Source organism: Bombus pascuorum, chromosome 14, assembly GCF_905332965.1.
Source record: "Bombus pascuorum chromosome 14, iyBomPasc1.1, whole genome shotgun sequence".
NCBI lineage: Eukaryota > Metazoa > Arthropoda > Insecta > Hymenoptera > Apidae > Bombus > Bombus pascuorum.
Window position 1 is genome coordinate 2,440,072 of NC_083501.1, and position 14,917 is coordinate 2,454,988.

The 14,917-nt window shown below is 35.8% G+C and overlaps 1 protein-coding gene across 5 annotated transcripts in view; it reads left to right on the plus strand.

The window, feature by feature from the left end:
• LOC132914241 (ras-specific guanine nucleotide-releasing factor 2-like) overlaps positions 1-13,165 on the plus strand; it is a 56,770-nt gene extending 43,605 nt beyond the window's left edge. For 4 of the 5 annotated variants that reach the window (XM_060973182.1, XM_060973178.1, XM_060973180.1 and 1 more), the window contains 9 exons: positions 100-279; positions 386-696; positions 1,010-1,137; positions 2,298-2,318; positions 4,270-4,648; positions 4,782-4,879; positions 5,044-5,326; positions 5,407-5,604; positions 5,773-13,165. In XM_060973182.1, coding sequence (XP_060829165.1) covers positions 100-279; positions 386-696; positions 1,010-1,137; positions 2,298-2,318; positions 4,270-4,648; positions 4,782-4,879; positions 5,044-5,326; positions 5,407-5,604; positions 5,773-5,991 — 1,817 coding nt within the window. In that variant the 3' untranslated portion in view covers positions 5,992-13,165. The remainder of the gene's footprint in view (positions 1-99; positions 280-385; positions 697-1,009; positions 1,138-2,297; positions 2,319-4,269; positions 4,649-4,781; positions 4,880-5,043; positions 5,327-5,406; positions 5,605-5,772) is intronic. The other variant, XM_060973179.1, reaches the window with a different exon arrangement.
• Positions 13,166-14,917: the final 1,752 nt, after the last annotated feature.

The window sequence follows — 14,917 nt, forward strand, 5'->3', positions numbered from 1 at the left end:
TGTAAATTATTTAAAAAATTCTTTTTATCATATAACATCTTACCGTGACAAACGCGTCTCGCGATAGCTGATATTAGACAATAGCGTAACTAATTTCAGATAATACGGTAATAAGCGCACCTTCCTCTCCGAGCAACCTGAGTTCCGTTACGTTGGTTGGGTCAACTGGTTCAGGGTCGGGATCAGGATCGGATCGAAGTCCACAAGATGGGGTTACTTATTCGCGTGGCGTCTCCGAAGAAACGGATACACCTGTAGCGACGGATCCGCCAAAAGAGGGTACGCTGATTATGAAATTAAAGCTTAACGTGCCACTTGTCGCATGGCTCCTTTACACAGGCCGTTTCGTTATAACTTTCTCATACAATTATTTCCAAATTATCAGAGGAACAGTTTGTCTATGAGAATGCCGAGTCTGAAACATCGAAACAAGCGAAGGAGGAGACACCAACGAAAACTCCTACAACGCCAAAGGCGACAGCCATCGAAACAACCGAGAACGAAGCAAGCAAGCACGAGAAAGAGAAACAGCCCGCGAAAGAAAGTGAAAGTAGCAGTCCATCGGCTCAGCCGCCGTCTCCTCAACAAAGTCAGCCGAATCAACACAGGCAACATCATCATAACGAACATAGAGCATCCATCGCCTCTGCTCCTGCGGCTACCGCAAGAAGTAGCTCGATTTCTACGATAACCGGAGTATGTGGAGAAATACGTTTCTTTGATACAGTTAATGTTATTCGTACACACGGATATACGCATAACGTACATAACATGTCATAGTAATTGAAATAAGCAGAAGCATAGGGAAGTATAGCGTACAGAAAGCCGGTGATAGTACATTTTCTCTAAATTAATAATATTTTTAATCGAGATATTATTGCCGAGATTACAAAGGATTTAACGTACGACGAGCTACGTATACGAGGACGTAACACTAATCGTATTTTTGATGCGATATCATTGATTGAAATATAAATGAAATATTGAATAGGTTATTTGCGTTTTGCAGAATTATTGGATGAGCAGGCGATCGATTCAAGAAATCGAAATGTCTTCCCAACAAGGCAACTTCCAACATGACCAGGTTTCCAGCAAAGCTGGAGTAGTGATTACCAGCTTTCGGCAGAGTCATCGAAGGTTCGTTCGAGTATTCCTGACGTGTTTAACTGTCTATGTATATCCATACGTTGTTGTACGCATCATAAAAAAAAGTGCGCATGTCGATCGATCCGAGGTTTTCATTTCCCGAAAACTATACGATATCGTCGTCATTATATAGAAAATATGATCGAACAACGTTTATAGTCATCTACCGTATCCATTTGAAGAAAACATTAGCATGCAACTTCGAGGACATGTATAAATTGTATTGAGCTAATTGAGATACTATAATATTACGTTTAAATAACGATTAATCATTCTATCGAACGTGTACCGCGAATATAATTAAGGAACTAATTTGTACAGACGTTTGTATCTTGAAACAGAAGAAAAAAGAAAAAAAAAATTATCTCTATTTCGTTTCACGGTATCGCTAATGAATGTTGACTGTAATAAAGGTATTTTTCACTTTCTTACGCATGAGTGCTTTGTCTCGGTATTCTTACGTGTTTTCTTCCGCCTACAAATAAATCTTCCTTGTTTTTCTTGTAGACAGAGATATTCGTATTTTTCTATCCTCGTTTAAACAACACTATCATCTATTCTCTCTATTATTTATGAAGTACTGCATACGTAACGATTGGAAAATTTATGTGTATCTTATTATATTATTTTTACTACAAGTATATAGCTTTTCCTTATTATAATTAACGACCATCGTATATCTGATATTCTTCTACTTTAATATAGTTCCTTTTATCTCTACTTATATCGTTTATCCTTAGGAGATTAAGCGATACATCGAAATTCCAAGATTTCAGGTTTGAGTTGGTAATCAGACAATTATATTTTTCCAGTGACACGAACGAACGGATTTGAAAGTATACGTATTATAATTTAGTTATAAAATCGATTGTTCAAGCTCACTTTCGTGATTTCGTACGCTTTATACGATATTTATTATTCAACACGATAATACGTGAATAATATTCGTTGGAAAGAACGTAACGTCGATTCCAATATCGATGTAAATCGTTTTTATTCGTAACTCGACATGCTTATTTACTATGCATTTGTCCGCTGTTTCGAGTACAACATCCCTCAAATATTTCACCAAATGAATTTTTCAATCCAGGATAATACTTTAGTTATTTTAATGCTATTGTATTTCATATGACGTTTTGTGTCACTTATAGCGTTGGACCTGTACCTATCTGGTAAGTGTCATCGTTTCTGCTTCTGAAACACTGCAATTTTTCACTCTATGTGGCGCATGATGATCTCTCTTTCTCTCTCTTTCACAAACTCACGTGTATGCTCTCTCGTCGTTTTGTTGCTCGCGTTCACTCGAAGCACATTGCAAAATTTTAAAATTTCCATACATCCCGAACGGTATCTAGCTCTTCTTAAATTTATTAAAAACAAAATTCGTCGCGTACAAAGAATATAACATCAGTCTTCGTGCAATTCGACGTACTTTCTATAATTTAAGTCGCAAATAGTTTAAACTATAATAACGCATAATACGAATCGTAAGACAGTATAAAGTGCTATTTCAGAAGAACTATAACTTGTACAAAATCTTTTTACAAACCTACTTTTCTCAAATAATGGACAAGGTTTTGAATGCATGAATACCCGAACCTGATTTATTATAAATATCGACTATCTTAAAACCAAGATTCTATATTATAATCGCATAATATTTTTTGAAGTATTTTTGTTATCTCAGTATGTATTTTTCAAAGGAAATAATCAAAGCTGTATCGATATCTTGTAATATATTTTTTAAACATTTGTTATGTTTCGTACTACCTACTTTCATTTTATTACTAATTACCCTGCATCATGGGCGAGCTAAACGAAATAGAAATAGTTTGAACTGTTTAGACGTCTTGTATTAATTGATATTCGCGGTAATAGTGTCTCTACCGCGGTTATGGTTTAGTACAGCAGCCGGATACAGCTATTGCATTGTCGGTATTTGTTAATCAACTAGACAGCAAGGAGCACACTAGTGCACATTAGATTCTAGATTAGAGAAATCATTCGCAATAGGCTGATTTATTTATTAATCGATATTCTTTTATCGCAAAAAATTGTACAATGCATATACATCTACATGTGTATATAGCGTCGATATTAACGATATTAAAATTCAAATCTAATTAAAGTTTTATTATTTTTATTTATACAATTCGTCATATGCGATATGGATGTGATATAAAAATTTCAGGAATAAACTTGAAATAATATTTCCCTACGTATAATTCGATGTTCAAACGTTTGTCGATACGTTTCACGATAGCTCATTGAGAATAAATACGGTTGACACTGTAAAATAGAAATTCAAGTGATAAAAGTTGTAAGATTCAGCGTATTTCGAATGATCAGTAGAAAAAGATATGATTTAGATTCTTCTTTTTTTTTTTTTTTTCGTAATGTGCTGAGTAGTTTGTAGATAACAAAGAAAGAAATATGTGTCTTTTAATCGTCACACTTAGATGTTCACTACTGTCTATAAAATTATAAACGATATAAAGTTTGATATTATCTCGTTTTAATTAGTAAATTTATATTTTAATATTACAAATTATAATATGTAAATTTACTGATTATTGAAATATTGTACGGGTTAAAGTTGATGGCAAACAAACATTTTCATAAAGAGTAATCATCTGATATTACGAAACTGTCGAATAATTTGATATCTATGCTTTACTGAAAATTTTCAACGCAAAAGATATTCGCTTAAATCAAATGAAAAGCCTATCCCTGGAAAAGAAAAAGTTTTCATTCGAGTCACGATAATTCTCGAAAGGGAATTTCATAAAAAATGTGGCAGAATAAACGATATTATGTGTGTTAACGAACATACTCGACCAAGCAACAGTATGTTAACCAATAACAAGCTACTAATTAAATAATATACTTTATGATTATTTATTTGAATAATACGAGGAATGATATATAAAATGGCATAACAATTTACAAATACATGCTATGTAACGAATTATGAGTAATGTCATAGCTGAAACGTTTCGTACTATTCAAAAGAATAATCATAACGGTAAAAAAATAAATACTATGTGTCCATTTAACATGTACAAACAGCACAAGAAGAAATTCAAAGCAGAAAGGATTAACGTTGCTAATCTATATATCTAGGAGTAGTACCTCGACGGCTGCAACTGCATTCGCAATCGCAACATCTGCGTCGAGCAATCCCCCGGACAAAGGCATCGATGGAAATAATCGCAGTGGTTCTTGTCGAGACAAAAACAGACGCAAGGAGTCGGTCATGTCAACTGCAGCCACGATGCGAGTGTTGAACGTTTTGAGGCATTGGGTCTCGAAACACGCTCAAGACTTCGAGTCCGATCAGACGTTGAAAAATCTGACGATCGAATTTCTCGAGGATATCATGTACTGCTCGAATCTTCTTCCGGCTGAACACAAAGCCGCGAGCCAACTTCTTCGACTGATCACGAAGGAAGAGCCAGAGAGCAACAAAGTGGATCTGAAGAAACTGTTGGCATCTCCTACTGTACGTATACGCGAAACATCGATAACCGATGATACTAAATAAACGCGTCAATTCTTCTTCTGTATTTTTCTTAGTCAAAAACATTATGCCACAAACCGTAATATATTGAAAAGGAATTGTCACGCGATTTCAGGTGCAAACGAAAGAAAGCATCGAGACGCTATCGGCGCTTGAAATCGCAGAGCAAATGACGTACTTGGATCACAAGATCTTCGTGTCTATTTCAAGCGAGTAAGTTATCCAAATGCAGCAACTCGTTGCTCCGCTTATGAATCGTTGAAGTTTCACCGTGAAAATAGATATTTTTGGATAAAGAAGATTCGTCCGACTCGTATCCATCGATATAGGAACGCTGACATCCAAAGTATTTGCAATCCGCTTCTATTTGTGCGCAGGGAATTTCTTGGACAAGCGTGGATGAAAACTGACAAGGCTACACGCGCACCGCACATTCTCTTGATGACGAAGAGATTCAACGAAGTGTCGCAGTTGGTCGTCTCCGAGATTATCCGGCGTTCGAATATGTCAGCGAGAGTTGCAGCGATCGAGAAGTGGGCCGCAGTCGCGGATATCAGCAGGGTTTTGCACAATTACAACGGCGTGCTACAGATTTGCGCGGCTTTTACGAACAGCAGCGTCTTCAGATTGAAAAAGACTTGGGAAAAAGTTTCGAAAACGGTAAGGGACAATCGCGCCAGTTCGGCGATATTAAAATGGCGAATGACAAACATATACGAGCTGTTTCGTTTGTTTTATAGACGAAGCAAACGATAGAGAGACTGCAGAATATCGTGTCATCGGACGGTCGTTTTAGAAATCTACGAGACGCTCTGCATCGATGCGATCCACCCTGCATCCCTTATTTAGGATTATATCTGACCGATCTTTCTTTCATAGAAGAGGGTACACCAACTATGACCGAAGATGGCCTTTTAAACTTTTCCAAAATGAGAATGGTAAATCGGTCTATTTATTACTCGGTCGTGTCGTAAAATTGTTACTGTAAAAAATGAATGAGAGAAGAGAGAGATATCGCGAATTGAAAACCTATAAACTTGCCTGGCTCGAGCCAATTGCTTGAATCCAGTTTGAAACTTGGAGGAAATTTTTCGATTTATTTCCAGATTGCCCACGTGATTCGAGAGATACGACATTTCCAGCAGACACCCTACAAGATCGAACTGATAACGAAAGTTACGAATTATCTGCTGGACCCGTCGTTGATGCTAAACGAGAAGGATCTATATCGCATGTCCTTGGAGATCGAGCCAAGAACATCCAGGCTAAGTAGTTCAACCTTAATTAATCTGCCACCTTCTGTGAGCCATACATCCACAAAGTAATCTTAAGTATCAAGCCACTTCAACTATCGATACGTAATTATCCTTGTCTTATCCTCGGGCTATTTTCTAGATAATATGAAAAACGTTAAAAGAGAAAAAAAGAAAAAAAATAAAAGAAAAAAAGGAAAGAAATACTCACACCGAGCGTTGAATCTCAATTGCTCAACTGTGATTATAAGAAGCGTTTACGGGTTTAAATGTGCACTCGACTCGTTGATTCTATACGAATCGTACGAATAGCATTCTCGTTTTTCATCACGAGAAAAGGACGAAATAAATGTCTAGGCGAAGTTATAATCCAAAGCCTAAACAGCGAGCGTATCCTGATATTCCCCAAGTTTCTTCGAAAGTAGATGTCCAATATTTCTTGCAAATAGTACGAACGGCGTCGGTTTATGTCGGACACGAGCCAATGTGTTTTCAACCCCGTCCATTTCTGTCCAGTCTCGCTCGTCGTCACAGTCACAGTAACGTCCGTTTTCCCTATATTTCCACTCGTGAATTTCAATGTGTGTTTACGTGGAATTCAAGAAAAGCGCTGTTCGCTGCTACTCGAACGAGTAATTTGAACGAGGGAGGAAAATTTCTGAATATATCGATCGCGCTGTGCCGTATACGCGTACGATGCGCGATCGAAATTTTCAACATTTTTGTTGGAACCTAACCCCGATCACAGGTACACGCGGAGGAAAAGTTTACAGTTTGTACGAACGTTACCAGCATATTTCTATTTTATTTAGCAAACCGTATCGATCACCGTCGTCGACATGTACGAGACGTACATTTGGTCGAGAGACGACGTTAAACTGGTGGACGATACCGGTAACATCATTTATTTCGACGGAGCGTAGATTAGCTGACGAAACCGGAGAGATTTCGATCGTTGATTTTTAGTTAACTTCGCTCAATCGAGCAGTATTAACCCTTGAGACGCGCCAGTGCAAATGAATATTAATATTAAAAATGCTAGATTAAACGGAGATTAGCAGCAGAGATCGAAGATTGTATTTGACAATCAGTAGAGTAATGATATAATGCCTTCGATCGGCTCCTAATCCTAATCTAATTTTTATTCCCTTCTTCCAAACTTCCCTATTCTTATCGTTTCTTAATGTCGTTACAACAATGTCGTAGAGGTATATAGTATGTGCTTAATTTTACATCTTTTTATTTCTTTCTCCAATAGTAATATGTTTTATAAGAAGATTTACCGAAGAGTTTCGTTGGGAGAGCGGGACCTATTATAATTTCCATCGTATCGATATCTTTTTCCATCGAAAGATCGATCGATAACAGTGCAAAGTGTGATTTCTATTTCGTGTATTTTTAACACATTTATCGTGTAAAGTTTACTCGCATATTGAGAACGCGCATATCAGTAAAGATGTATCTAAATGTAATGCAAAAATATTTATTCCGCCATACTTGACGACACTTTTAGCGTGACTATTCGATGATCGTATCGTTAAAGTCGTCGTAGCGAATACGAGGAAAATTAATATCCGTGTCATCTCGCTGAAGCAAACGGGTTATTTATCAAAGTGGATAGTTTACGCTTTGTTACGTTATATTATATATTTCGTCTTGCTTTATTTATTATAATTAATCAAGAACAGAGGTGCTCGTGTTACGAAAATTAACTACGTTATTAAAGAATCGAAGAAGAACGAAAAAGATTTATAACCATCGATTTAAATGTCCGAACGCAAGTAACGAATTCAATGACAAAGTGCTTATCAGGTTGAGATATATAATACGTGCAAAATAATAGAATAAAGGAAGACGTTCTTTACGCAAGAATCATTAGCCAAAAATATACATAGAATAATATTCTCTGTCTCTTCTTCTTATACTCTTTTTCGCCTTTTAAAAAGAAACAATGTTAGTGATAAGCTTCGGTAATCAGCTGCATCCTTCGTAATCCTTTTGTTATCCAATTGGACATTGGACATTATTATCAAAAGGACATTCCACGGATAATCTTCAGTATACTTTCCTCGATGTAACACTCCACTTTATAGTCACGTCGATCTCGGTATTGGCTATGCTTTATATTCGAAATGTTTCAGTTGTTTTTAGGTGTATCGCGTATCGTTTCGCGAATTTCAATTTACCTCTCTTTTATCTAAATACGATATTATACTAATTCTAGTCAGTCTGTACACCGAGAATGAGAAAGAAGGAACATGACGTATGGGCTACGTGAAACATATTCTCTAGCTAGCACGTTCCCCGCACAAGTTTCACGCGAGTGAAACGATCAACGGGATATTATAGCGAGCCACTTTTCCATAACAATTGTAAATCCTGAACTAGTCGTGTTTTTTATTTCTGTTGATCGTAGCTTATTTGATTGTAAATTTACATTGTATAAATATCTGTGATGGAAAAAAATAATAGTTATTGTAAATACGAAATACGTATCGCTCATAAATGTTGTTGAAAGTCAAATGGACTATAACCTGCGTGATTAAGGTAAACCATGCGTGAAATTTTAACACCGATGTTTTCGTCAACGTCGAATACACTCGTAAAACAGAACTATCGATTGCAGGAGATTATACGAGAACAAATGTATTCGTCTGTGACAAAATACAAAATGAAATATCATGGTGAAGTACACAAATGCAATCCTCCATTCTTTTCTTCTTTGAACGTTTCGTGCAAAGGAAACGTATATTCGATTAATTTTTTATTCGATTACTCGCTATACGATAACCGTATGGCATTTAATTCGATACGTACGCGGTTTACATAGGTCGTTTTATGAAAATCTCACGTTGTTCCTGTTTCTCAAATCGATTACCTTTTGTCGTATCTGTTAACACTGATTGGGTTAAAAACGATCGAATTTGTGTACTTTCATCGAAAGTCGTTTCTTCCTGAAGTTTCTATATTTTAAACGTCAAACACTCTTACGGGTCAGGAATAGAGTACCTGAATACAAAGCCCCAATCTCGTTATTAATTTTATTAATAACAATGTATCGTCGCTCTTAAAAAGAAAGATACGAATTACCTTAAAAATCTGTGTTCATGTGTGACTTTCTTTAGCAAAGGCTTCTGTAAAAACAGAATTATATTTAAACAGATTCCGGATGGAATATAAAGAAACGTCGAAGCAAACATACTTGTACAAATTGATACATACTTGGATAATTTTGCGGAGCATATCATTCTCATAATCAAAATGTTATCGATTCTCTTTCGCGTTCCAGCAGATTTCGTATCTTACGTTACAAGATACATCTCGTTACCTTGTTAAAAGTATCGATCAGCTTTGTTTTAACGTAATTTTTAACACGATTCTTACATATCTCGAATCACCGAAAGATAACGAGAAACGAAAGAAAGATCTTTTACTTTCCCCATCTTTATCGATATCGAAGACAATCCACGGAATTTCCAAAAATGTATCGTTGTTGATCGATCGAGACTAGTAAAAATATGTGCCAATTTCTTTTCGGGACACGATGAACCGTTAGAAAGCTGATCCCATGATAGATTTATAGCGAAGCTCATGTAGAAAGATATTCTCTACTAAAGTTACTTATTCATAGTCTGCCAATGATTTATCATTTATCGTATTTATAATTAAATTCCTTCGCTTATACATTATCTTACATACGCTTTTTCTAAACGTGCAGCTATTTTTTCTTTCCACGGACTTGTCGAGTAATTCCAAGTATCTTAAAACGATAATATATATTCATTTTTCGAGTAATCTTGCGCACAAATATGCACGCTCGGTCACGAAGCGCGTTTCATTTGCAGCTTCGCATAAATTATTTGAAAGACTAATGTCGAGCTCACTGGTATTTTTCTGCGTACACAGGCGCGCGCGTGCACACACACATACACACGAACACATAATATTAAATGACAATTTAGACAGAACTAGATAACTATTACTGTTATTGATAAATGCGGATGTAAATGGATTATTATCTATATGACAAACGTTATAGAAATGTAAAATTAAACGACGTTTCCCTCTAAACATCAAAGCAAACGATGTCTATAGATTCTATAAATTGTTATGCCACTGTGTCGTGTGAACGATGTCGCATAAAATCTTCTCGATAACGGGCACTTCTAAGATTATTAGTAAACCTTAGATTAGTAGGATTCTTTGATCGGATAAAAAGAACGTGACAGGAAATGTCTATCTCGTACCTATAATCAGAACATAGATGTATAAAGTGTAAAAGCCAACGGGGATTTAAAAACATTTGATGAAAAAACGAGGTGAGCTTTGAGGAATCCAATCTTTATGAAATTCTTGATTATTAATTTATTTAACGTCGATCTCTCGATACTTTGAACGATCGACATTTAATCACTCGATAAATATAGGTTTTTCTTTTTACTTTGAGACTCGTTCGAAAACGTTAAAAGTTCGCTTAAAAAAAGAATTACATTTGTAAAAGTCTCACCAATGGAATGGAACGTTGAACGTTTCGATTTAAGGATAATGTTCATAATGGGAAAGTAGATGACCTAGGACAAAAGTATCGTGGAATAGTTTTGTTACTATGTAACACAGGACACTCGTAAGGATTACATTATTCGACCGAACGAATTTCCGATGGCTCGCTGCCGTACGAAACTTTCACAATCAGAGATAATCAAAACAAATCCGAATACGTACTCTGTAGCGTAATGAAAGAACTCTTAAACACGTATGCACATGTGTATGTACATGTGTGTAGATGTACACGTGTAAAGTGTCCAATTCTATTAAACATATATACATACATAACATATATAAATTAACATTCCTTTAAAAACGTTAGATCTTGTAACGATAGGCGTGTCTGACAACAAAGTGATTTCACATGATTTATATTTATATTACGTACGTTGTAATTACATGTACTTAGTTAACATTATGTTTCATTTGAATTTATTTATCGCAATTACGTACTTCGTAATCTTTAATTGTATTATATCGAAATAAAGCAATCAAATATTTTCAACGTATTTTGCGTTATAAATCTTTAATTATTTATTCTGTACATAACAGACGTTGTTTTAGTTATTCGCAAAGATTAATTTAATACGTCTGAAATTTTCGTCTATGGATAGTAAAAAGAAAGGATGGAAAGCAAAATTTAATCAATTCTCTCGCAAAGTAAAATATAACTTCGGAAGAATAATCGATAAATTTGTATATTCGCACTTGATGCGAGGTTCGTATTATCGTAATTATAATTTTTCAGTTATGTGTGTCTACAAATTAATAAATTAGCGATGGAAAGTAAGCTTCTTTTACTTTCGTTTTATTTGTGAATTTATTATATTTTATTTATGAAAACCCGCGCGCTAATCGTAAGAAGTTCGAATTTATTCGATTCACTCGACGATATCGATTTAATAGGAAGCCTAAAACTAATCAAATATTTCACGTAGTTACTGTTTACGTAGAAACGTTGAAAACGAATGCAGGCAAGTGCTGGATCTATGGGAAGGTACATGGGAAACGTACATCAACGGAATAAGCATCGTATACTTTACAGAACATGGAAAGCCTGAAATCCGTGCAACACACGATTTTCTTTTTAATGTTTTGAATCACCATAACTCGAGAATATTTCATCGGTATGATACTCCAACTTAGGTCGTTGAATTTCTAGCGATCTGAGCTGTATTTTTTTATGAAGATGGAAACAGTCGTGTTCCAGTTAAAGATCCCGGTTAGATTCACGAAACGAGTATACAAAGTCTTTGAAGCACGTTATACATATCCGTTATAAAAGCCAAGAACCTTTAGAGAACGAGTTTCGTTCGTTAGAAAGAAACTTAGATTTTCAAAATGACGGTTAGTGTCGTTCCCCAAATTTTCAGCAACGCAACGGTGAAGATGAACAACTGTTAAAAATTAGAATTTACTTGTGGCTCAGATTGGAAATTTCGAGCAGGTATCTCGATTAGAAAATCGATACGTTATCTATTTAACATTACGTTTAAGACGTTCGAAAATATCTATAAATTATAATTGCGCGTGGATGCGTGTGCACATGAGATACGAACGAATGAATTTGCGTGATAATTGTACATTCGTAGCGTGCGACCACGTTCCTTTAACATAGTTAAACTTAAGCGGAATATTATCGATCACAAATCATCAGCTGGTTGTGAGTAAATGTTAATTATATATCCACCGTTGACGTGGAGATTTAGATGTACGATGTCAGCAATTAGACCGAGTAGTTTACACCGATGCAAGAATTACGATGCGTTAACCGATTGTCAGAGGAAATCCTTAAATTATAAGAAAGCACAAAATCGATACAATCGCAATGAATATGATCGAGGGCACCTTTTGTTATCTTAACTTTAAGTTATAGCCGTAAGAGCTTTTTTACTTTACCGTGAATAACTGGGTTATAACTTTATCCTCTTCTTTAAATTACACGCTCAAAGTTATACGCGGTATTTCATTTAAATTATGACATTTTACGAGGAGAAATAACAACCTCTTATTAATCGTTGTACTTAAAGAAACGTAATTGTTCCAAATTTTTGAATCGATTGCCATCGAGATATACGTTTACCGTAACTTTCAGATGAAAAAATCCGCTTGATATCTATTAACGTTGCTTCGATTTAGAAACAATTGTCGTAAATATAAATTATAATCTGATCGGAATTTCTTCCAATGATATCGCATAGAACTGGATTGCATATCATTTTGATAATTATCAGGAATCAATAATTTTCCTAACGGACAAACGTTAGGCATCGTGTGTGAAACGATACAATGTAATAACTTCTGCATTAACTTTATCGCAACGTTCCATGTAAATATCGTAGAGTTACTATTGAGATTGTGAAAAGTGGCTCGCAGGATTGAGTCAAAGAACATGCAAGAGAGACGATACGTATGTTCTGTAGCGTGTAATTGCGATCTCACTCGTTATAACACTGTATGTCATCTTTGATTCAATCGAGTACTTCGATGTGAAATATGTTTTTATAAACTGGTGAGAGGCAAATACGACGAAGAAAAGAATTTCCTTGTTCAAGAATAATTAAGAAAGAAGGCCAACGTCTATTCAAATATCAATTTGAATGCTATACATTAATCGTTAATGCTGTCTATTATCTATCAAACATTTTATATCTTTTCTCTCTCGATCTGTATACATTAAATAGAAAATATTCTTCTGTAACTCGTTTAGATTTTTATTACAATTACCCACTTCCTCCATTATTTTCTAACGTTTCCGTCAACCTCTTTTTTCTTTTCTCTTTTACCGAGACTAGTCAAAAAACGAGAACTCGTCGGTGTCGTATACGCAACTGAGTACATACTCGGACAAATTACAAATACGCGAAGATGATAACGAACGTGGTAACATTGTATCGCTGCTGACTGAAAACTTTCACGTAGCTGCGCCAGTAAAATTGAATGCCGCAGCACAATTAAAAATACCAAGCTAAACATCGTGCAGAAATAAGAAAAAATATTTTTTTCTCCGTTGTCGCGTTTAAACGAATCCGACGAGAATAGCAGCGGATGCTCTTTAAAGAAAACTTCCATAGATTATTGCACCTCGGTTCTTTTTCCCTCTTTCCATAAAAAAACCGCCTTTTAACTTTAGCTGCTTTTAAAACTAATGGCAGTATCGCTGTTTTCAAAGCGATTTCAATAATTCATTCGACCGAACACACTGTCCGACGATGTTTTCTTTTCACGATTTTCACATTTACCTACATAGCATTGTTTTATACACAGTACGACTCTTCGTCCGTGTGTTTTTATTCTTATGGAGCCACCTATTGTCCGCGATTCCGATTGCTACGCTGTTTTCCACGTTTCACAGAAAACCAGTATCTTAAAATCGCTATAATTAATTATAATCGATCATGTTATAAATTGCGGCATAAAACTCGCTGTCGGCAACGCGATTATAAAAATTTGATATTTCGATTTGCGATCTGCTGTTTGGCGGATGTTGAAATGTCGCGTACTATAGCGGCAGTTCTCTCCTTTTTAGGAAAAAGGCGTTCGTTTGTTGTACGCGCGTTCGACGATGACTGCTGCGTGATTTCTCTTTTTGCTCTCGCCCGCATCAATAAAAATTTCAATTTCTTCTTCTCCCTAATAACGCCATGTATAAATGTTAAAGCAACAGTTTTGTCGCTGGTGCTCGGCCAGCCGTAACCACGCGAAACAAACATTTTTATAACTTGTACGTTAATGAGAACAGTCGTGAATGTAATAGACATGAATTATACTTACTGCGGTATTAGCTCGAGGGCTTAATACGAACGAGTAACGGCCATTGCAATTATATTTTCTGCATTATTTTACGCCTGCTGGAAAACGTATGGTGGCAACAAAAGTATAGAGAGATTATGCTTACAGTTTATTTTCATGCAAAGCGTATGGATTACGGAACATAATTTTCCAACTTTAATCGAGTTATCGAAGGAAATAATAACGACCAGCCTAATTTTACTTTGGCCAATTCCGCGCGAATATCGTCGATTGCTCGAATCTGTCTTGTAATTGTTTAATTATTTGCTCTATGAACTTTTCGATTAAAGAATCTCTATTAAACGATCTGTTCGAATTCTCCTAGGCAGTGTTTTATTCTTGCCTTTCGCGAATAGGCGTGTCCTAATATTTTTATTCAAACATATTTTTGATGAGTAGCAAACTGCTCTTATTTACCTAACTGTGATCACGTTTCCTTTCTATTTTGCTCTAGTTCCTAAATAGTGGCGTACGATTCCGAACGCACGGGTCCTATGTGAACGCAATTGTAGGTTCAGGTAATGACAAAACCAATTAGTATAATAATTTAACGCGCACTGGCACGATTTACGCGTAATTTTCCTCGGCCGATAATCTGGTTGCCTGGCTGCTGTCTCACTACTTTACAGCTTCGTTATTGTATCGGTTCGTGGGCCAGCAA